General features: G+C 42.1%; 1 protein-coding gene across 1 annotated transcript in view; it reads right to left on the bottom strand.

The window, feature by feature from the left end:
- Positions 1-25,358, bottom strand: part of LOC307044623 (uncharacterized protein) — a gene marked incomplete at its 3' end in the record, with an annotated part of 164,485 nt that overhangs the window by 5,371 nt on the left and 133,756 nt on the right. Inside the window, exons 3-5 of the mRNA XM_079689934.1 lie at positions 2,769-2,924; positions 930-1,025; positions 26-262 (exon numbers count right to left, since the gene is read on the bottom strand). Coding sequence (XP_079546060.1) covers positions 26-262; positions 930-1,025; positions 2,769-2,924 — 489 coding nt within the window. The remainder of the gene's footprint in view (positions 1-25; positions 263-929; positions 1,026-2,768; positions 2,925-25,358) is intronic.

Genomic DNA, 25,358 nt, shown 5'->3' with positions numbered 1-25,358 from the left:
CTCCAACAGTAGTTTTTAGGAATACCTCAAAACTATATTTGAGATTCTTGGGGTATCTCAGATCCAAGGCATAGGTTAGTCCCAACAGATAGCAGCAGGCTCTGCTAAGATCCCCAAGACTTCTGAGGACAGGAATGCCCTCAATCACAATCCCTACATCAGTAGGTTCATCGACTAATCCATCTTGGTTCTGCAGCAGGTAAATCTTCATCACCTCCTCTGCCAACTCTTCCTGTACACTGACGGGTGCATCAGCAGCATTCTGCAGACATTGAAAAGATAACTGGTTAGTGCTTACTTTCAGCCTGCATGTTACAAGACAAACAAAGAGCAATTCCTCACTGCTCACTCACTATGTTATTGATCGTCTCACAGTCATCCATGATTACATTATTTAAAACTTCAAAACTAACACTGTTAAAAATCCTGAAAAATATTGTACTAACGAGGGCTGCAGCTATATAGTATTCTAACAATTAATTCATTAATCGGATAATACATTATTTTGCTTGATTAAATGAGCAATAGTAAATATAGAAAATAGAAAATAAGACCGGCCTCTTAAAATGAACAACAAGAAAAATCAATATTGTTATTGTTTAAATTGCATACAATAATATTATCTGTCAAAAGTAGACATTCAGTTTTAAAGAACCGTTTTTTTATTTGAATGCAAAAACTAATAATTATTATTGTTTTTTTATTTCAAATAAAAAAAATAAAAAAAGGTATACGTCTTCTGGGCTACTAATAGAAGGGTACTATAATTGTAACTTATCACTGCACATCTGTATCGACCTCGGTCTCACCTCTGTGCCACGCTGTCTGTCTGTTTGTCTGCTTGACTGAGTGGTGTATTTCTGTCCCACTGCCCGATCATAATTAGTTTTTTGAGTTACTCGAATAATCATTTCAGCCTTAGTACTAACCTCAAAGTCCTTGATCAAGGCACTCGCATCTTCTCCAAGATGGTCGATGAGACATCGGATGACAACCTCTCGTTTTCGCTGAATGGGGATTCCACTCTGCAGAACAGAGCAGTCTTTCAACAACTAATACAATGTATTACTCTGCACATTACTCAAGCTGAATTGTGCTTTACTGTAACAACTTTAATGTCAAACTGTTTCAATTTAAGGCGAGACACCCCAGGTGAATAGGGTACTTTTTTTAACTTAAAGGTATCAGCTAGACATTTCTCCAGTTAATTACTTACAATAAGGCAATTGTCTTTTGTATTACAAGTTTTCTGAAATAGCATGTTTAAATATGCAAATTAGCCATTATGTCATCAAATATGTGCATATTTTAACACATTTCAGGAATCGAAATCTGAACTTTGGATAAAGCCAGGTTCAAAATTCTTGTTTCATTTTGTAGTCATATTAGTATCTTAGGCTTTTATAGAAGGGATTTTGGATATCTCTTTTTATCACTCCATAAATCAGAAAATACTGTCAACAGCCCTAAAATATCAATTTTTGCCATGTTTTTAGATATACAATGTTGTATAATTCAGGCTATGAATGATATATGAACAAACCCTTATGTAAAAGCCTTCATAATATTGATAGGAATATAACTGGAAGGTTTGGTGTGTCTAAGTGCTACTGAAGTTGAGATTTCGAACTCAGTGTAGGAAAAAAACTCATTTGGAGAAAACGACCTTTAAAGATTGCAGCGAGGCGCTAGCTAAGCCCTCCTGTTCTCTGGATGACAGCTTGCGCCTCGACGCACTCCGTGAAGGTATTTCATGTTCGGGGTCATTTGTTTTTTGTATAATCTTGCTTCGTGCAAGGGATAATTGTTGTCATCTTCTCTGTAAACTTTTTTTTCGCCGTTCTTTTGCCATTTTGAGATTTACATTTCTAGCGGAAAGCTAACCAGGAAGTGTTTTAGCACACCACGTGACGCATCTGAACGAATCACGTTGTCTGAAATTGACACCAGCCAATGAGATTTCGTTTCTTGGTTTAAGACCCCTTTGTGCTTTCCCGATTGGTTGCTGATACAAAGGACATGACCATATTTGGATCCGATGAGATTGTGCAGGAGAGACACAGCTTTCCAACGATATCTCTGTTGACATGGTGCACACAACGGTCGCGGTACTTTATGTTTCGTTAGAAAGCTAACTTTTGGTGAATTTAGGAGAAATCTACTGACGCAAATAGACAAACTATAGTCAAATAAACACTTAAATGTGTATTTTGTACGTTTTCCTTCCAAAAGCCTGAAAGAAAACATGTTATAGAATCAAAATAGCACAAAATCTCAAAATTGACCAGTGCTTGAAAAACGATGTTTTTGCCTGCCGTGTCTCGCCTTAATTAACATTAAAGAAATGAAACATTGTCAGCATAGTATGTTGTGGAGGGATGCAAAGTAGGTGCAAGAATAAAACAAAACATGGAACATTTGGCATATGAACAGAAGAACGAGAAGAAGCCAACGCTGATTGATATATACATTTACATGGTGGTGGGGTGTCTAGAAGATGTGAGATATTGAAGGGCAGAAAACTAAGGAAGAAAAGCAATAACTGTTAAGGAAGACATGAGGATGAATAATATGAGAAGTTTGCAAGTAAGCAAGATTTGAACAGGAAAGGGTTTAAAGATGAGTGTTCGGATTAGGATAAATGAATATCTAAAGTAATTAGTGATTGTAATTAACTTACACAAAGGAAATAAATGTAATTGAGACAGGTGGAATTATTAAGGCAGTTAAGAAAGTAACTGTATAAGTGGGGGATAACATGTTAATACCTGAAGTAGAATACTAATTTTTGCCCGATGTCGCTCTCCGACAGCACCCTTTTCCCCTTGGAACATGGACAACAGTTTTGGGGAATAGAAGTCCAACATTGACATGAACTTTGGCTCAAGATTCAGTGTGGTGATCCTCTGAAACTCTGCGCTGACCTGAAAGAGAGAGATGAGAAAAGAGAAAAAAATACTTATGATTAAATTAATTGTCATTTCAATCCATCAAAACTAAAGTCCATATAGCTTTCAATAGGATGTAAAACTGTGACAAATGCAGGTTATCAGTCTGTAATGTCTGTGTTGACCACTGCTTAAAGAACATTCCCTTTACTCACTTGCAAGACATCAAACAAGACAGGCCATCTGCCCTTGATGTCTTCGATGCTCATCTGTAGACTGATGACATCATGTCTTCTATGTGCAAAAGTTCTGCACATCAAGTCCTTGATGGCTGTGCTGCCTTTCTTCTTTGATTCGGCGATTAGTTGGTCTCGATCCAGCTCTAGTTGTTCCTTCGTGTGTCCTGCGGGATAATGTGGGAGAAACACCACTTCTCCTTTCCGTGCTTTCTTTATATTCTTTGCAGGTGCCCTGTCATCAGGGGGCTTATTCAAACGTGAATTGCAGGTAACCTCAGCAAATCCAAGACTTCGGAGCTTCGACCTGTAATTTCCCATCTTGTATTTCAGACTATACATCCATCCAATCCAGCCATTACGACTGCCTGGTTCCGTCAGACATGGGTGCTTTTTGACTAAAGCCTCTGCCACCTCACCAATCTGAAGGCCTGAGGGGTATGCTGTGTAACTGTACATGTAGTCTGCCAATTTGTCCATGATTTCAGACTTCACCAGAGTTTTGTTCAGCACAGTACAATCTTTGACAAATTCTTCATTGGCATTCCTCAGTACTGCCTCTGTTGCCACAGAGAAAAGTGGAATGACAATTGTATCTGGCCATAATGTCCTATGAGGGCTTTCACGGGGAGATAGCATAACAGTGTCTTGTGATGAACCTGACATGCCATCTGTCTGGTCCATTGAATCAGTAGCAGAGCTTGAACTGTCATTCAAATTGGTTATATTTGTCTGGTTTTCAGCCAATGTCAACACAATTGAGGGAATGATCACAACTTTGATTGTCCCCTTGTGTTTAATCTGGTTGGTAGAATGGAGTGTGAAGTAATCGCCAAAATCCTCATCCAAGTAATGCAGGGTAAAATCCTCAATGAGTCCAAATGTCCCCGTTACAGTCTCATTCAACTGCTCCACAGTGCTGGGTATTCGTGAGGACAGTAGAAGCTTCTCACTCCGGTATTCTATAATAACTTTCAAGGCAACCAAATCCATCTGGACAGAAAGAAAAAAACCCTGAATGAAGGACATTTAAAACGTCTGAGTCTAACACTGGCAAACAATGTGACATTTCAATGTCACCATGCGTTTGCCTTCCACAAAATATGCTGCCAAGGGATATGTGTCACCAAGTTCACTATGCTGTAGCAGGGTCATTTTCCCAGAGTAGTCCAACATAAATGCTCTAAAATATTCATCATACCAGCTGTTAAGGAATTTCACAATGAAACTGAGATTGTTATTTACAATAACGGCAAAACCATCCCAGCAGCATATTTTGTTCCATGGTGTATCACTACATTGGCCAAGTTCACAGAGGTTTGTGTTGGATACACTTCCTTGAAAGACTTCTGTATTTCCATATCAAGTAGTTCTAATGGAAGAGATGATACTTTAGTGACACATAGTGTAGGTTTTGAAGCATTTGCTTGTGAATTGTATGCCATCATCATTTGGTGCTTTGAGGCAAGTGACATCAATATGTTTCTAAAGCAGTTTGTGTATCTAGCAACTCGCTTAAAGAAGCTATGTTTTGCCTAAAAGCGCATAGTCCAGAGGCTAACCAAAGGACCAAACCCTCTTATCATATCAGAATAATGCTCCAAAAAATTGTGTTTTGGGGTTAGTTTTTGCTCTGGGAAAACTTCCAACAGCCTGTGGCGATGTTCTGATATCAGTGTATCTAAGTAGCAAATACTTTCCTCAGTATGAATAGGGGATACTACAAGCTCAGTAATATCTTTTAAATTCATGAGAACTTGCCATGCTGGGTCATTTGGTGGTATCTTCGCACCAATAATGAATGATAATAATCTTAATAATGTCCAGTTCTCACTAGCATTCCCACCAATAGTTTTGCGAGACAACACATTTGTTGGGATAGGTTGGGGATGATCAGTTTTATCAGTCCATCTGTATGGAAATTGATTTATGGAATTGTTAAGTTTTATCAAGGTGAAATAGCACTTGCGGATGAACAATTTAAAGCATAGTGCCAATTCCAACGGAATTATGCCTTCAAAAAGATTGTGTAAAACATCTGGTGGGTACCCTGTTACAAAATGGAAATAACTTAATTTCCCAGTTATAGGACAACCTTTCTTCACACCACAACAGTGTACCTGAGCAGGATTTCCTTTTACAGACTGAACATGTAAATCATAGTTATCTTTTGTTCTTGGTGGAAAAGCTCCTGAACGCACTTCCTTTTGCTGATAGTCAGAATGGTCCCCAATGCAAAACGATATAATGTCCAGAAAAGTTTTCTACAAGTCCGCCCAAAGAATGAGCACCAAGATTGTCTGCTGAAATACAAAAAACAATACCTCTGATATTTGTACCAAGCTAAGGCAAAAAAATTCCCTCCTTCTCTAATGTTGCGAGATCTTTCAAAAGAGGCTCCAGAACAGTTTCATATCCACATTTCTTTACATCATTCGCCTTACAAAGGACAGCCAAATAAATGGATGTTAGCTGTGATCTCAGTTCAGATGGTACATCAGCAAGTACCCAGTAAACTGCTGTAACTTTGTGTTTTTTACGCGAAGTTCCAAGAGGATTGCAGATTTCAAAATCGTCTACGTAAAGTATAAGTGAAATTCTGAACTCTTCATTAGCATGAAATTCATTTAGCTTGAAATATTGACCATCATGGAAGGATGCCAACTGTGAAATGTTTGGATGTTTAGTCAATACATTGTTCACAATGTCTTCATTTTTCAACAATTGCTGTAAGGTTTGAAGAACAGGCACATACTGAAAGCTGCAATTCTCCTCTGGATCCAAAATATAACCAACTGGCTCAATTACACTGAAGTTTTGCTTAAAATATTTTCCCCTCCTAAATTTGGAAGAAAATTGTCCCTCGGGACCAAAGGCTGCACTAAGAGGATTAGAGTGACACAGTTCTCATTCATAACACTCCGTTCGATGTCTCACTATGGGATGCGCCTCATCGCGGAGCAAACAGAAGCATTAATCTCATTACGCCAATCCTGATTGGCTGGTGATCTTGACGTCAGCGTCAGGGAATCCACCCCCTATAAGTAGCTTGCGCTACGCCGCATGCGTCATTCAAACACCTCTTCTCGCTTCAGAGCACATCTCTATATTGGTAGCCGGGCTAGCTTAACAGTCCACAGACTGAACCAAGCTATCCAAGCTAACTTCGGTCGACGGGCGCTCGCCGGCTACTTCTATATATACTTCTGCAAGAAGACTGTTAATACCAACACACCAGTTAGTATTGCAAATCGACCTCGCCGTTTTCTCCTCGGGAATAAAGGTAAGGTTTTGATTTTTTCGAGGAGGGGAAGATAAAAAGGGTATTAACACACCAGTTAATATTCTTTGAGAATAAAATTCTACACCGTCGTTTTTTCTCCGGATTAACGACAGTTGGGGAAGTATTTTTTCTCAGCAACGTACCTGTTACGAGCGGGTCCTCTCCACGCCGTCACCACGGCGACCGAGATGGACGCTTCTCTCCCTCACACCAGAGGAGTCAGGGACTCGGAGGCTCGGCTCTGTGGCTGCGGGTTGAAGATATCAGGCACAGACTCACACCAGGTCTGCTCGTCCTGTCTCGGGCTGGAACACGCCCAGGAGGCTATCGACAACCCCGGCTCGTGCGGACATTGTGCCCGCTTCACCATCAAGAGCCTCCGCCGACGGCTAGCACGCCAAGCTAGCTTGTCGGGTCAGGACTCCCTCATGTCCTCTGATTTACCGGACGGAAATCAGGACATGGGGGCGTCCACCACAGAGATGGAGCCCCGCACTGTGTCGGTCTGGGGCTCATCAGTAGTGGCAGCTGCAGAACCGGAGTCCCGCGCCGTGTCAGGCTGGGACTCGGTGGCAGCGAGGGACGTGCGAGCGGAGCCCCGCGCTGTGTCAAGCTGGGGCTCCCAACTGGACCTCACCATGGTCTCGCCCGCGGATGATGTCCCGGAGTTGGACTACATGGAGGACGAAGAGGATGAAACCTCTGGATTCCTCCTGTCCGACTCTGATGAGCAAGACGATGATGTCTTCGTGTCATCAGCTCAGGCTGCAAAGCCGGGAGCGATGGCTGCTCTCCCGGGCGATAGCACACCAGCTTCGCCCTGTCTGAGTATAGACCTGCAGGCCGTGTGTCAGCGTGCCGCAGCCAGCCTAGACATCCCATGGCCCGAAATGGCCAAGGAGACCTACAGGTCCCGTTACGAGGGGAAAAATTTGCCCCAAGCAACGAGGACAAAGAGGCAACTCCTGCCGGTCTTCCCGGAGATGTTGGATGAGGTGTCGGCCTCGTGGAGAGACCGGCCCTTCAGCAACAAGGCCCCAATCCAGGGTGCCTCCTCCCCTAGACTGCGATGGTATGGAGAGGCTCGGCCTGCTCTGCATACCGCCGATGGAACCGCTGGTGGCAGCTCACCTCCTCCCGAGGATGGCGACTACACTGAGCAGGAACCCCACGCTGCCGGCAAAGGCGGACCGGTTCCAGTCAACCATGACTGAACGGTCCTACAGAGCCGCAGCATTGTCTGCCAGGGCTTTGAACATTTCCTCGCTGCTAACCGCTTACCAAGCGGAGCTCTGCGAGGATCTATCGAGTAATCCTGGACCGGCAGTACTGGACGAGATAGCCGCGATCACGGACATCTGTCTCCGCGTTCAACGCTGCGCCGTCCAGGCCACGGGAAAGGCAATGGGAATTATGGTGGTGCAGGAAAGAGCTAGATGGCTCAACCTCACCAACCTCCCAAAACCGGGAAAGAGAGGATGTGCTGGACATGCCCATCGTTCCCGAGGGGATTTTCGGATCTGCGCTCGCTTCTATGCAGAAGAGATGCGAGTCCAAGAAGAAGGAAGACGAGGCCCTCCACCTCTGTCTTCCTCGATGGGTCCAGCCGCTGCCTTCACAGCGGCAGTCCCTCGCCCAAGCTACCTCAGCTGCTCGGTTTAAAGTACCGAAACAGCAGAGGTCACGGCCCGCCCCGAATCCCCAGCCCAGGCAGGAGACGAAGGCGAATTGGCCCAGAAAGTCTCCGGTTCCGGCTGCAGCCCAGGCGCAGCCAACCCGGAATTTCGGCCAGCAGGCGAGGAAGAAGAAGCTGGCGGCCTGACAGCCTCCTCTTCTTCCCTCGGTGACGGAGCTGGAAGGTTCCCCAGCTCCAGATGTGTTCCCGCTGCCTCGAGAGATGCCTCAAAGCCATCCTCAAGTGCACCAAAACACATGTCACAATATTGCTCTGTTTTCTCGGATAAAGCATTTTCCGCTGACGCATCCAGGCCTCAGGCTGAGGGCGCAGCTCAGAAAAATGAAAGAGAAAACAATAAAACCAATAAACAGCCCGCCATTTGTTCCCCTTTTGAGAGCAGCTACGGCCTCTCTCAAAAGGCGGACGATGAACGGGTCTGTGAAGGCACCGCCGCCACGCGCATGCGCAGTAACGACTGGGGCTGTGAGGCTACCACCGTCACGTGCAGGCGCAGTGCCGGCTGGGGTTGTGAAGGCACCTCCGTTACGCGCATGCGCAGTGTCGGTGGGGACTGTCAAATCGGGGTACCACCGTGTTCAGACACTAGAGGGCCCCATAACACAACAAATAGAGACTCAGAGGGCAAAAGACGTGACATCTCCGCTGGCTCTAAGGAGCGAACAGTGGAAGATGCTCACAACGTCTGCTTGGGTGTTCAAGACAGTTACACGGGGTTACAGACTCCAATTCGCTGTCACCCCCCCTTGCTTCTCGGGCGTTCTGTATTCACAGGCCCGAGGGGAGTCAGCCCACATTCTAGAAAGAGAGATTCTCTCACTTCTAGAAAAGGAGGCTATATCTATAATACCCGCCGAGCAGAGTCAGAGCGGCTTTTATTCCAAGTATTTCCTCGTTCCCAAACGGGGAGGGAACGGAATTCGGCCAATACTAGATTTGAGGGCTCTGAACAATATCTAAGAAGATACAAATTCAGAATGCTCACTCACACATCTCTGCTGCGTCTCGTGCGACAAAACGACTGGTTTACATCAGTCAACCTGAAAGATGCGTATTTCCACATCCCAGTATATTACCCACACAGGAAATATCTGAGGTTCGCATTTCAGGGGATCTGTTACGAATACAGAGTACTTCCCTTCGGTCTGTCTCTCAGTCCAAGAGTGTTTGTACGATGTACGGAAGCCGCGATAGCCCCGTTAAGACAACAGGGTATTCGCCTGGCAACCTACCTAGACGACTGGCTGCTTCTCGCACAGTCGGAACAGGAGGCTATTACGCAGACAAATGTCCTCGTAAAGCACCTGCTCAACCTGGGTTTCATAATAAACACAGAAAAGAGCATGTTGTGCCCGGCACAGACTGTACTCTTCCTGGGTTTACACCTGAACTCAGTGCCCAGCCCGCCTGTCAGCGGAAAGAGTGAAAGCTTTCAGAGCTTGCCTCGCTCATTTCCAGCTGCGCAAACATGTTCTTTTCAGATCATGCCTGCGGTTACTGGGGCTCATGGCGTCAGCCATCCTGGTTGTACGGCTGGGACGGTTACACATGAGGGAGTTTCAGCGCTGGGTAGCCGCTCTAAAACTAAACCCCGCGCGTCATGGAGCACGGAGAGTGATGGTTACTGTGAAATGCGTAATGGCACTGCGCCACTGGCTGCACCCGACTTTTCTGGTACGGGGCGTGCCTATGGGTGCTGTCCTTTCACGGAAGGTGGTCACCACAGACGCATGTCTGACAGGCTGGGGAGGTATTTACGAAGGTCATCCGGTGAGGGGTCTCTGGAGCAGAGACCTCCAGCGGTCGCACATAAATTACCTGGAGCTTTTAGCGGTGTTCCTCACCCTAAAACGCTTTCTGCCTTTTCTCAGAGGACACCATGTCCTTGTGAGGACGGAGAATACGACCACAATATCGTATATAAACCGACAAGGGAGTTTGCGCTCTCTCCAGTTACACATGCTGGCACGCAAACTGATCTTGTGGAGCTGCGGCCGTCTCCTCTCTCTGAGAGCGACGCACGTACCGGGTGTGATGAACCTCGGTGCAGACCTGCTGTCCAGAGGTGTACCACTATATGCAGACTGGACTCTACATCCAATGGTTGTGAGCCAGCTGTGGGTGCGTTACGGCCGAGCCGCGGTAGATCTGTTCGCATCAAAAGAAAATGCTCACTGTCAGCTTTTCTTTTCAATGCGCGATCAAAACGCACCATTAGGCGTGGACGCGCTCGCGCACATTTGGCCTCCGGTCCTCCTGCTTCCTCCACTAGGTCTCTTTATGACTGTAAGTGGAGGGTGTTTGAGGACTGGTGCCTTCAAAAAGGGCACACCTCTTTTCAATGCCCTGTGGGAGTGATTTTATCATTTCTACAGGACCTAATTGATAAACACAGAGCTTTCTCCACGATCGAAGTCTACCTGGCTGCTATTGCTGCATGCCATGTGGGTTTTGAGGGTAAGACGGCCGGCCAGCATCCTCTGGTCTGCCGTTTTATGAAGGGAGCTCGCAGGCTCCTTCCTGTTTCCAGGTCACTGGTGCCCTTATGGGACTTGACAGTGGTTTTAGATGGGCTCACTCGAGCCCCATTTGAACCCCTGGAAGAAGCTGACATGAAGCACCTGTCACTCAAGACAGTGCTGTTACTGACCCTGGCATCCGCCAAGCGAGTCAGTGACATTCATGCGCTATCTGTACATCCTTCATGCACTCAGTTCGCCCGAGGGTTAACGAGAGTGTTGCTGAAGCCCAACCCTGCCTTTATACCTAAGGTGGTTGGTTCATGTACCCCCTTTGACATTGAGGTATTTCCTCCGCCGCTGTGTCCCTCCGGGGAACAGCAGCCGAATTTGCTATGTCCAGTCCGTGCTTTACGCACTTATATGGACAGATCAAAAGAGTTTCGTCATAATGACCAACTCTTTGTGTCCTGGGCTAACCCTCAGAAGGGCAAGCCTGTTACTAAGCAACGGCTCTCTCACTGGATTGTGGAGGGAATTGCTTTGGCTTACACGAGTCAGGGTCTGCAGGCACCTTCGGGTTTGCGTGCTCATTCGACTCGTGGTCTGGCTACATCCTGGGCTTTGTTCAGGGGTGTTTCCATCCAAGACATTTGTGCAGCAGCGAGCTGGTCCTCGCCGCTCACTTTTGTCCGCTTTTACAGATTAGACGTCTTTGCTCCCAGTGTGGCCCATGCAGTGCTGGGCCCCCTGCTGAGTTAGAGCTCTAACTGTTAAGTTCTGGTTGGTCTTGGTGACTTTTGAGATAAGCTCGTCTGGCAATTCGGGAGTTACAATATCCCATAGTGAGACATTGAACGAAGTGTTATGAATGAGAACTATAGGTTACTTACGTAACCCCAGTTCTCAGAGTAACATGAAGTGAGATGTCTCACCAGACGGCCCTCCTTGCTATGGTGAAGCGAGAAGAGGTGCTTATTTTGAATGACGCATGCGGCGTAGCGCAAGCTACTTATAGGGGGTGGATTCCCTGACGCTGACGTCAAGATCACCAGCCAATCAGGATTGGCGTAATGAGATTAATGCTTCTGTTTGCTCCGCGATGAGGCGCATCCCATAGTGAGACATCTCACTTCATGTTACTCTGAGAACTGGGGTTACGTAAGTAACCTATAGTTTGTCTACCAATTCACTGACAATTGCTTCATCAACAGCACAGTTATTCTTTGTAAAAAATATCATTAACTAACTTTGGAATATACTGAGTTGAGGATGTGCAGATAAACTGAAGCTGTTCCACCAAGTCATCAACACATTTGCCAGACACATTATAGACGCTTTCCAATTTTAACAAGAGAGAAGCAACGTGTTTCACTATTTCACTTGAAGTATCCCTTTCACAACCCAACTCTAAGGTGGTATCTATGTCCACATGACCATGCGAGTCTAACACTGGAAAGTGGATTTCATTCTCAGCAGCAACTGGATGTTTTGCAATCACATCAGTCTTAAAATCTTTCCATGAATAGGATCTGTGTTTTCTACTTCTGTGTGTCGCATAAGTCCCATATATATTTGTCTTGAAATCACATCCATCAAAAGCAAATTCTATGGTTTCATGTCTTTTCAAGTGGGAATTGATATGTTGGAAATAGTCTTTTGTATTGGCATAAAATGAGTCACAAATTTGACATGTTAAAGACTGCACAACTTCACACTTGTCAGTTTCCTGCGAATTGTGGGATCTATACAAATTTGTTCGCAGGCCACCCCATGTCTTAAATGAGCAAGGGCAGTTTAAATGAAGACAGGGTACTGAATGTCCATGACCAAAGGCACCGTGCTTCAATCTATAGTGCTTGAGAAGTGACCCTTTCGCTGAAGCCACAAAAGTGCAGAGCTTACATTGCCATCCCATAAGCTGCAACCTAAAAAAAAGTGAGGATAAATAATGTTATCACATGGAGCGAACAGACTGGTTTAATGCTACTTTCATTTACCTACATACTTTTTGGACTAATATGTTCATACAGTGCCTTAAAAATGACACCCAATTGTGTTTACTCATTGATGCCAATAGTTACATCGACTCCAAACTGGAACATCTACCTTAATTGCACAAACATTTGGAAAACAGTAAAAATGATTGGAGTTTTTAGAGCCAGGATCTTCAATTGCAGTAGACAATGCAAAAGTAAATCCTTAATATCCTTGACCCAATGTTTCAGGGATATATTTAGTAACAGTTTGTATTATCAAGTCCTAGATATTTGTATATAGTCACTGTTTATGTTTCTAAGAAATGCTTCCTGGTCTTTGCAATCAAACATGGTCAAAATCAAGGTGCAACTAATTTAGCTTATTCACCGATTGTTTCAGTGTTTAATAAAATAATGACATTCACCTCCTCTGTTTTGTTTTCTCGGTTCAACTTCTCTCCGTTAGCGCAGTCGGTGCTGTGAAACAGATATTGAAAATATTGATCATGCTTCACAAAAAAATATTCAACTTTACGTGCTCTAGCCATCATCAAGTGTTCCCCCATAAATATGACAAAACATAAGTTGGACAAGTAGGCCACTCCTCTTTAGAAAATGCAATGCCTTATTAGAATAATGATGAACAGTTTCATAAGCATATAGGCAAGACTGTGTGTGTGTGTGTGTGTGTGTGTGTGTGTGTGTGTGTGTGTGTGTGTGTGTGTGTGTGTGTGTGTGTGTGTGTGTGTGTGTGTGTGTGTGTGTGTGTGTGTGTGTGTGTGTGTGTGTGTGTGTGTGTGTGTGTGTGTGTGTGTGTGTGTGTGTGTGTGTGTGTGTGTGTGTGTGTGTGTGTGTGTGTCAGGCAGTCCCCAAATCAATGATTCGGAGTCATGACAGAGGACTCTTTGACAGGACACATACTCATTCCCCCTAAACATCTTCAACACACACAAACATCCTATCATGTATCTTATCACACAACAGTCACCTGTTTTTCTTTATGAAAGCCATATTTGTAAATATCCAAACGTCATCGTCTCATGACATCTTTAGGATTAGGTAAATCACAAAGCTTAACTGTTCCCATGGCCTAAGGCCTTCCCTGAACTTCCCTTCACCCCAAAGTCAGCTTACTTTAGAATCGGAAGGACCATTGTCTCTCTAACTTGTGTGTGACCAAATCATCTCCTGATCTGATAAGAGTCTTGCAGGAAACGCACGTACATTTCAACACCCCAACATCCTTATCGTTTCTTAACTAATGCATGCTGAACATTAATAACTAATTAACAGGACTTTAACTGCATTATATTTGAGGAAAACCCCCTTTGGCTTAATCAATAATAGTTTTAGCAATTAACAGAGGAAGCCAGAGACTCAGGGCCTCTTCAGAGGTCTGGGAACAGCAAAGCAGATGTCAAAGGTCATTTGTATTATTCTCCACCACAGATAGCCAAAAAACCACCCTTTTGATTACACATAAAAGTGGAAGAAAAGACTATTGCGCTATATTTACAAGCGGAAAAATGTACTTTGTCCCTTCAAATTTAACACATGAGTATATGAGGTGACATTAATATGAATATACCAGAAATACACCTTATTGAACTTTCCTGCCATAACACGTTACTTTAATACTTCAAATAAAGCCTCAGTGTGTGTGTGTTTATTTCTGCAAACAGCTCTAGATGAATTCGTTTTATGGTATGGTTAATTTGAATAAATAGCTAAGAAAGTACTGCAAATTTTGAAGACCTTTTTCTCAAAATCATGGTTCGGTGACATTCATTATGTAAAGTGACATATTTTGCTTAATATTTGGAGGACAAAAACAATATTGATATCATTAGAAAGCTAAGAATCTCATCTTTCCAACAGTGTATCAAACTAAAAATGTGTTTCAGGGTCAATGTGACTGAAAATGATAGAGCAGGTCACATATGCAAACATGTAGAACAATGAATGATGCTAAACTTGTTAGCCGGTGAGCAGTAGTTGAAATGTTTGTAGCATTTATGCTAACAGGTACTCTGCTGTTTAGTCTTGTTTATCTGTATTTAGTGCTTAATGTGACAACGTCTCGTGACTGTGTATTTTGTTTGTATTTCAGTTTTACAAAAATGGAAATGGAAATGGAAATTAATCAGTAAACATCCTAAACTGACCTGCTGTCTCCTGGGTGTTTATTCCTGATCGTGTCAAGCTATCTGCCAAGCCTGCAATTCCAAAATATTCTTGCAAGGGCAGAATAGTACTACTTACTGTGTAGTTTTCCAGTAATCCTCTGTGAATGTCCCCTCCTGAGTACAATAATGCATGTTTTTCTTTTAATAAGCATTAAAAAACATTTCTTCCTGAGACTGATATTGTTGGACAGAGTATTTTAAGAGGATATCGGTAGACATGATATCAGCAATACTTCCAGTCAGTACTCCAGCAGCAGCATTTTACACCTTGGAAAGTCTTTAGAGTCTGGCCTGGATAGCTGGTCACACGTATCCTTCAGCAAAGTGACACAGTCGGTCACATGGTTGCCTTTTTATGACGCTGCTGTCTTTTAATATATAAATGATTCCTCAGACGCTAGTTCGTACCTCGCAGATTCTTCAGTCTCATCAGCCTCATCTATGAAGGTAGATATGGTGCAAAATGCGAGAGCGTATAAAACCTTATGTGAGCACTTGCAGAAAAGAAATCTGAGTTTGTGTGCATACATTTACATTTGTATAAAATATCCACGTAACTGTGAACCAAATGTACACTTGTATAAAATATCCACGTAACTGTGAACCAAATTTACACTTGTATAAAATATCCACGGATTTTTTTTCTCTCACCTTGTAATTACACAATCAAACAATTTATAATTTAGCTCTGGGCTTCACTCAAAAAATGTTTTTGTTGAATTGGACACATTTTTCGAAGCTCTATTGACTGACATGCAATGACTGGGACTGATGGAATAATCTGCGAGGAACTAACTAGGAGCAGAGAAATAATCCTTAATTTAAAAGACAGTTTGTCATAAGAGGCCAACAAGAGTCACAGGGTGTGTCAGTGTGCTGAAGGATAGTTGTGACCAGCTATCCAGGCCAGTCTCTAAAGACTTTCCAATGGGTAAAAATGATGCTGCTGGAGTACTGACTGGAAGTATTGCTGATTATCGTGTCTACCATATCCTCTTAAAATACTCTCTGTCCAACAATATAAGTCTCCTGAAGAAAGTTTTAACGCTTATTCAAAATAGCAAAGAAACATGCATTCTTGTTCTCAGGAGGGGACATTGACAGAGGATTACTCAAAAAGTACACGGTAAAAGTACTTCATAGTACTTGTGGAAGTAGTTTCACCAGTACTGAGTCCAACAGTGTCAATCTCAAGAAGAACTAATGGTAGAAAAAATAATAACAAACTCGAGAGACGGCTGAGTTGACGGCTGTGCAGAATCGCTAGTTTAAATCTCCTAACAATGTTGTCCATTTTAGGCTTATTAAATGTATAGCCCGTAATAATATTCATTTTCTGGGCTCAATATTTGTCTGGGCCGTTTTCATTGTGATCGCTAAATTCACCTTGTTTCCCCTTGTTTAAAATATTATCACAGTTCCAAGCAAACGAGTGCTTTTGTTTTGAAATCACTTCCGTGAATTTCGCCCCGACCCTCGCTCCAATGACCATTAGACCATTTAGTAAGGTAAAAAGCAAAAAGGCCTCTCAGACGCTCTTCCGCTTACTTGTTTAATAAAGAAGAACAAATGGACGGTAGATACACGGATTGATACTGACTTGACGATATTAGTTATATGTATCAATGTTGTTGTAAGGCAAGTCTGTTTGTAGTGTTAACACTAACTGACCTATCTGTTTCTGATGGTTCCAGTTATGTTTTAATTCAGAGGTCAGAGGTGTCTGATGTCTTTACTGAAGAAATAGACAGCTGTGTGTCCGGGGACCAAGTCAAGCAACTACTATCATGATGACTAGCTGAAAAAGACTGAAAGGTGGGGTTCTACATTTTGCTGCGAGGGTACAAATTCATTTTCCGATTTGCAAGACAAAAGGCTCTAAGTAAGAACTTTGTTGGGTAAATTAATTAAAAAAAACAATAATCCAAATGATCAACAACAACAAAAAAACTAAATATCCAAATAATCATTAATATGTATTTTCTCTGTTGCTAACCATGGGCAGAATTTCCAGTCCCAGTGAGCTCATTAGAACAGATTGTCATTCTGGGAGACAGCATGCTGACACTGGCACCAAACACCCTGACTAACCCATTCTCTGACTCTGTAACGGAGCGCCTCCATGTTTGTTCTGAACGTTTTTGCAGACTTCCAGGGACCTTCAGCCCTTACAGAATCGTTCCAATCAAATTTGCTTTGTACAACTCACTCTGATTCCTCCCCCTTTAAATGAACACCTGTTGACTTTGCAGGCCTCCGGTATGTGAAGCAGAGATGACCTATGACAGTGTCAACATAATTTGTGCACCTTCTGCCTCAGCTAATTTCTCCCCGTTCCGTGGACCTTTCAGAGATCAAACAGCCGTGGCCCTGACTGCGTGTGCGTCTGGTCTAGGAAGGCGGGTAGTTGACGGATTAAGATTTTGGTCACTTGTTTTGATGACACTCTTTCTGGGACCTTTCTTCATATGCCAGTTTGCCAAATGGCATTACACGTCTCGCTCTTCCAGTTTATTTGCCTCCGCTCTTATCTGCCACATGAGAGGCCCAGACATCCCCCCATCAGGAGGCGAATGATAATTGTCAGCGCCTTTCGAGAAAGACGCAGGTAAAATAAATGGACTGGCATTTACCCCCCCACCATCAGTGTCTTGGTCAAGCCGGAGAAGACGGTATTGAGGCTATGGGAAGGAGGACATTTGATTGTGCCTTTTTGGGGTGAAAATCGCAACCTCAGCAACTGCATTGTTTTCATGAATAACAAATAAGAAGCTATACAATTGCAAATGTTCTTCATTTGTTTTCATCCTATGTCATTTTCATGGAAACATTTCATTGGTCTTTTCAGGAAAAAGTGGGCCACAATTGTACGCTCTTTATTAAGTTACACATGCCATTGGTGATATTGAGAACACCTCATGTAGTTATCTATTCATGTTCCACCGGAGCCTATATAAATGCTAATTGCTCCTTTGTAATTGTACAAAATGCCAAACGTTCCCGGACATGCAGTCCCATGAAGCTGCAGCCACCTTTGCAATCGCATAAATAAATGACCTTGGTGCCAAACTTTTCATTTGTTGTAACCTTTTAGCGCTAAGCTGAATCAGAGAGCTCTGGCATTATGCTGTTCATTATGCTGCACATTTTTTACTTTTTGTTATCCAAATGTTGTATAGAGCAGGTACATTCTACATTCTACGATGAGGCAGATTTATGTGCACCAACAACAACAAAATTATCTTGCGGTAAAAATTATCTGTAAAGTAATAGTGAAGTTAATATAATAAACCAATAAAATCAACACCCATCCTTGATATTTTGTATGATCAGTATTCTCTCTGAAATAGCCATTCAATGTATTTAAATCCAATAATTAGTTTACATCTCCATACATTGGTTTTTATTGGCATTGAAGGAATTTGCCATTTTCACAATGAATTAAAAGTGCCAACCGATGCAAAACTATCTCACATAAACACAGTATGATACATGCATACCATACACTTTTAACTTTGTTCCCCCTGTTTCGGAGCTGTATCAAGTTAGTACTTTGGTATAATAGCATCCTACAGCAGATGCTTCACATTGAAGTGCAAAACAAGGGGTGGCTTTAATGGTGAAGCAAGATTAATGTTTGCAGGTTCAATATTTAGATACAGCCAGCCTCCAACCACTTAGCTTACCTTACTGTAAAGAAACAAGTCATTTGTTTTTTCGAGTCAAAAGGCCAGTGAAGTCTCCTCTATTTCGCACAGTCTAAGTCATCAATTTGCAACTCAAAGTGATTTACTCTAAAACTGGATCAAAATATGGATGTACATATTGAGTGTCTGTCTCATACCATTTGAAAGCAAGGTAACACTTTATATTAAGGTACACACATTAACCATCAACTAGTGTCACGATTCTTGTGTTATGTCACGTTTTTAGTTTTGTATGTTTTGGGTGTTTTGCTGTTCTCCCTGTCATGTTTTCCTCCTTGTGTATTGTCTGGTCCTTCTCCCTGTGTTTTCCTCCCTGTCATTAGTTTCCCTGGGTCCTTTCTCACTTTTCTTATTTTTCATTTCCTCGCTCCTCGGTCTCGGTCTCACCGGAAGTTGATTTGTCTGCGCCATCTTGAGTAGCGTCCCAATGGCCTTATTTTTGCCAGAGGAGCGAGGAGCGATAATGGAGGAGCTATAATCGAGGAACCACCAGACCATCCTTCGATGAAATCCTCAGACACTCGCCCCGCCCCCTTACTGTTTATCGCTCACTGATTGGACGATGCAGTGCATGCACTGATCTGATTCTTCTTGACATGAGAGCAGTTTCCCAGGGGAGTGAAGAAAATACATGAACCTCACGGGAGTCACTCCTCAGTTTAAATACTGTGTTTTGTTTCAATTCATGTTTCATTTAGTTACAAATATGTGATATATCTGAACAACAAAGTGGTCAAAAATCATTTTATTCATTTTTTGGAAACATTTTCATGATCGCTTTTTTCGTTTTACATTTTCATTTATTATCATTTCCATTCAGTCAGTCATTAAGTGCTATTTAAAATGTTAATTTGCTACATATACAAACAAAGTGTGGAAGCCAATGAATGTTAATCTAACTGGGTTTTGATAGATAACATATCTCTTTCTCTTCTCTGAATTATTTGTATTTATTTTGTGCACTCTAATCAATATTAATCAAACTATTGTTCGTTTATACATTTCAAGAATGGCGTTTATCTTTTTTGAGAATGAGTTCTAATTTTATTTTATTTATTTGGGTCTACAACAGATGATACAAATGTTTGTGTCAGTAAATGTGTACTAACAGAGGCGGGGGTGTGTGTGGAAATAACGGGGACAGAGCTGGCTGCTGTCAGACGATCAGCTGTGCAGCGTCATCACAAACGGACGTCGCTTCAGTAGTATTATTCATCCCGCTTCCATCACATTAGTATGCATAGAAAGTGACAGGTGCTGTGACAGGTCACACCTCTCCCTACTTATGCTAATGAGCTAAGTCCCGCCTCCCCTTTGTTCGAGGTGTGAGATCTCAAGTAGGTGTGATATCCCAAGTAGGTGTGAGATCCGTCGATAGGAGGGGGGTGATGTGTATTCACAGGTGTGAAAAGCCCCCACTGTTGCGCCTTATGGTGTATAATAAAAAATGTTTAAATCACATTAGTATGCATACAAAGTGACAGGTGGGCCCGCCCCCAAGTCTATTAAAACAAAATACCGCTTCCATCACATTAGTATGCATAAAAGTGACAGAAGGGCCCGCCCCAATTATGTGATGTCAGAAGACCGAAGGGGTGGAGTGAGATAAAAAAAAAAGAACCCTGTGCAGATAAAAAGCCAGTCATTTCCAATGAATCAAGTCATCTTTCCAAAAAGAAAAAATGGCCAAGAGACGCCTCGATATGGGTTTAATCAGCGAGACGCCTGTGACAACTTACCGCCATCCGTCCGGAGCGCCAATCAAGAAACGGATGCAGTATCTGTGCCGGGTTCAAACACCTCCGGTCGAAGATCTTGAAGAGAAATGGCTTCTGGAAAATGAACATGTTTGGGGATACGTATTCAACTATATGGCGAATGAACTGCATTTCTAGAATCTGAAGAATGGAGAAACGTATGGACCCCACAGTGTTAAAGCAACGTTGACCTCAACAGATTGGGCTGTGTTAACTTTGGTGTCTTCCAGAGATCTCCACGCAACCATTGTATCGGAAGAAGTAGTGCATCAAGAAAACACTGTGGAACCAGCGGTGTACAAGATATGTGCAACAAAAAGCAAAGAAACGCAAACAAAAAGCGAGATCAAAGAAGAGTTTTCACCGTTACCCCTCAATGTGGAGGAAGAAGAAGGAAATATCCCCCCGCCGCCAGAAGTGAAAAGAGTCCTGACAAGCACCTTCTGGGAAACTAAAAGCGGACCATCTGGGCGATGGTATTTCCGCGCAAGCCGTTTGCTGACGCAGGGGGGAGGGGTTCTCTCTAAAACACAGTGTCCTGCCATCTCTCTCTGTTTCTGCTGATGTTTAAAATATACAAAATAACGTTTTATATACTTACTCTCTTGTTAAAAGGTGATGAAGTTTGTAGCGTAAGCCAGCCATCAGTGTTCTAGTTTTAAGGATCGAAGGATCCAATGTATTTTTTAAATGGAGCAGAAATAGAACTAGTCTCCCACTGCAAGTATCGATGTCCCCATTCCCAGTTTATTTTGGGAATAATTGCGATGTTTACTATGTTTTTGGTAACTCTTAACAAAACAGAATTTTTGTAAAAGACTGCGACTCTAAAAGGCAAGTTTGTGATTTTAACACTGTTTCGATGAAACAATACATTATACAATATTACGACTTTTTGCCATTTTTTTAACACAATCTTTTCTTTTTTTTTGGTTCTAGGGCTTCAAGATATTTTGCATGTAATGCATAAACACGGTGTCATCTTTTTCCTTGAAACTGACGTGCTGCCCGTTTTACAAAACAAGTTATTTTTCTGCTTCTTCATCCTCTTAATTTTCCTCCCCCGTCCCTCTTCCTTCAGCCAGCACAACAAGAATCAAGGTGGATCTGTGAAATGAAACACCTCTTCCCAAAGCGTGACTTCCCTATTGAGAGCATGCGTCTAGGGCAGTAGGGTCTAAACCAATTGGCCAGATATACTAACATGCAGAACGTATGGTATGTTTGAAGACTAACCATTTATCCAGTTCAAGCTGTCTTTAAGATGTGACATTGCGCTCTGACTATCCCCCGTAAAATCGTGACAAACTATTACTTATTCTTGAATTTGACCTCTTGCTGCTTGGTTGAAAATGATAGATGAAAAAATAACTTAAAAAAAAAAAAGACTCAAACAGCTTGGTCTAGTCTCGAGGGGAGAGTTTTGGGTGCTCATAATGGAAGTCTTGTTCAGAGTGATTTTTAAGGAATTTGTTTTACTGGTGAAAAAACTCAACGACGATGTTCAGTAAACGATCAATCAAAATCGAAGGATCCAATGTATTTTTAAATGGAGCAGAAATAGAACTAGTCTCCCAGTGCAAGTATCTTGAACAGGGAGTGTCATATTGGAACTCGCACTTGACTTTTTAAGAAACATATCCAGAAAGTATCCAATACCATTAAATATAACTTGCAACATTTTAAACAAATTAGACCTTTTTCTTAACTGTCAATGCTGCAAAGTCATACCTCCACTGTATGATTCTATCCCACATTGAATACTGTTTTACAAACTGGTCGTTTGCTTGTGCCACACACCTGAAACCCATAGAACAGCTCTACAAGAGAGCTATCCAGGTGTTTGACAGAAAGCCACAGTCATACCACCACTGTACAATCCTCGAAAATCACAATTTCTTGAGTTTTTGACATTTTTATGTTTTTTAAAAGTATGTGTTTTTAAAAAAATTATATTTACATGGGCTGGCCCCCCTCCCCTTGGGGAAATTCATCCACAGAAAACACACTGGAGGCAGCACTAGGTCAGAAACCAGAGGAGACTGTGAAGTCCACCACAGACGGACCACCTTTGGACAAAATGTCCTCTCCATTAAAGGCAGCTCATTGTGGAATAGCCCCCCAACTGAGATACGGGATTGTCCCACTCTCAATAGTTTTAAAGGTCAACTTAAAGAATGGTTGAGCAACAAACAGAAGTGTAATCACTGCTACATAAAAGCACTTTAACACAGGGGTATCTCCTCTTGCACTTTATGTAGCGCTTTTATCTTATCTTGCACTTTATATATCATAGCTGCTACATTGTACTGCCATGTGGTAAATGTTTGTATGCTGCTTATGCTCTTTCTGCATATCATGTATTTTATTTTTGCTGTATATACTGTATATATATAAATGTCATGTTCTTATATGCTGTATGTGACGGGGCTACAGATGGAAATTAGCTCAAAGCTCAAATCCGGCTCATTTACACTTGTAGGCATTATTTTTGTTTTAAAGTGTTCATCAATGTGCACTACGGTAGCCCTGAAGAAAATTAAACATTAAAATATGTTATCGATGTCCCCATTCCCAGTTCTGTTTTGGGAATAATTGCGATGTTTACTATGTTTTGGTAGCTCTTAACAAAACAGAATTTTTGTAAAAGACTGCGACTCTAAAAGGCAAGTTTGTGATTTTAACACTGTTTCGATGAAACAATACATTATACAATATTACGACTTTTTGCCATTTTTTTTACACAATATACTTGTACCTTTTTTTTTTTGTGGTTGTAGGGCTTCAAGATATTTTGCATGTCATGCATAAACACGGTGTCATCTTTTCCTTCAAACTGACGTGCTGCCCATTTTACAAAACAAGTTATTTTTCTGCTTCTTCATCCTCTGAATTTTCCTCCCCCGTCCCTCTTCCTTCAGCCAGCACAACAAGAATCAAGGTGGATCTGTGAAATGAAACACCTCTTCCCAAAGCGTGACTTCCCTATTGAGAGCATGCGTCTAGGGCAGTAGGGTCTAAACCAATTGGCCAGATAAACTAACATGCAGAACGTACGGTATGTTTGAAGACTAACCATTTATCCAGTTCAAGCTGTCTTTAAGATGTGACATTGCGCTCTGACTATTAAAAAAAAAAAAAAATAACTTTAAAAAAAAAAAGACTCAAACAGCGAGGGACATTATACTGATGAAAAAAACTCTAAATTCTACAGATGACTCCCCCCACTCAACGCAATAAGTCCCTCCCTCCACTCAGCAAAGCATCTAAAACTAAGGACCCCACTAAGACGACAGTTTGAAAACTAGCTATGGATCTGAGAAAAACCAAGTCTCCCCCCGTGAGTTGCAGCCAGGAACAAACTCCTGGACTACCATCATCACCACCATTCTGGACACCCGAATCTTGCAGTACTACTGCTGCTTATTTTGCTCCTTGGGCCAAGACGTCTCTGTTTATGGACACAGTGAAATCAGTGTTGGTTGATATTGTGGAGGGGGTGATACATCGGTACAGAGAAGAAATATGCAACGGATGCCGAGTCAGTCACCCCGGCCAGAGGCAACACGATTGTCTGAATGACATGCCCGATTTTTTCTTCAGAAACAATTACAACACGTTAATGAAAAGACTCTGGCTCACCGACTTCATTACTGAGATCGACCAGACTCTTATTGATAAATAAATTTTCACGGATGATTGGAGGATCCAAGGCGCTTCGGAGGCTTTTCTGCACAATCTCAAAAATTGTAGACGCCTCAAGGAGAGACTTGAAAAGATCCATGCCGAGTTGGATGGAGAAGAAGAAGACTAATAACCTGCGGTTCGTTGAAGCCAGGGATTTTTTTTTTTTCGATACATTAACTTTTTCTTTAAAGTAAAATAAAAATGGGGAACTACTATGCAAAACGCTCTGTATATATTGATCAGAATGTAGTCAATACCCTTTTAATAAGTGTGGTGATGAGGACGATTGAAAACAGAGTGAATAGTGATCCCCGTGTAAACAGAATGGCTGAAGTTTGTAAACTAGAAGACATTTTGGATATCGTTCGTTCTGGCAGTACTATTCCTGGTCATTGGGAAACGATTGTAAACGAAACATTTAAAGTGGTCCTGGAATCTTCATTTTCCGAAACATTCTGTAACATTACCGAAGAAATGAAACAAACATCAAAAGTGTATCATGTGCTCTCATTGTATGCTCTGTTTGTAGATGTAATGCATCTTTGTGTCAAAAACAGCATACACATGAATATTTTGACTGAATTGAAAAAACTCCATCATGATATTTCCAGTAATCTGGGGAATTCTAAGCTGGAGACGGTCCTGGGGATGTTACAATCAGTATAACTATTGATTTTGTGTGTGAATTTTTTTAATGTAAATAGGACATTTAAAAAAAAAGAAAAACAAGTGTTTTTTACATTTTAAAAACTGTTGTCTTCATTATAGCAAGGGGAGCGTGTCTGATACATGTGTATTACAGTCCTTCACATGCACTGTTGTCTTCATTATAACAAGGGGAGGGTAACAGTGAAGATGTATGATATATGTGTATTGAAACGTGCGTATTATACCCCCACAGAAACACAGAAACATGGAAACACAGAAACACAGAAACACAGAAAACACTGAAACCACTGAAACACTGAAAAAACACAGAAACACTGAAACACCGACACACAGAAACACCGAAACACAGAGACACAGAACCACAGAAACACAGAAACACCGAAACACCGAGACACAGAACCACAGAGACACAGAAACACAGAAACACAGAAAACACAGAAACACAGAAACACAAAAACACAAAAACACAAAAACACAGAGAAACAAAGAAACACAGAAACACAAAAACACTGAAACACCGACACACCGAGACACAGAACCACAGAACCACAGAAACACAAAAACACAGAAACACAGAAACACAAAAACACAAAAACACAGAAACAAAGAAAACACAGAAACAAAAAAACACAAAAACACCGACACACAGAAACACAGAAAACACAGAAAACACAGAACCACAGAAACACAGAAAACACAGAAACACAAAAACACTGAAATACCGACACACAGAAACACAAAAACACCGAAACACTGACACACCGAGACACAGAACCACAGAACCACAGAAACACAAGAACACAGAAACACA

The sequence above is a fragment of the Notothenia rossii genome (genome assembly GCF_949606895.1).
Source record: "Notothenia rossii genome assembly, chromosome: 6".
NCBI classification, from domain to species: Eukaryota; Metazoa; Chordata; class Actinopteri; order Perciformes; family Nototheniidae; genus Notothenia; species Notothenia rossii.
The sequence above is the reverse complement of the archived record's forward strand: the minus strand, read 5'-3'. Positions and strand labels throughout refer to the sequence as shown.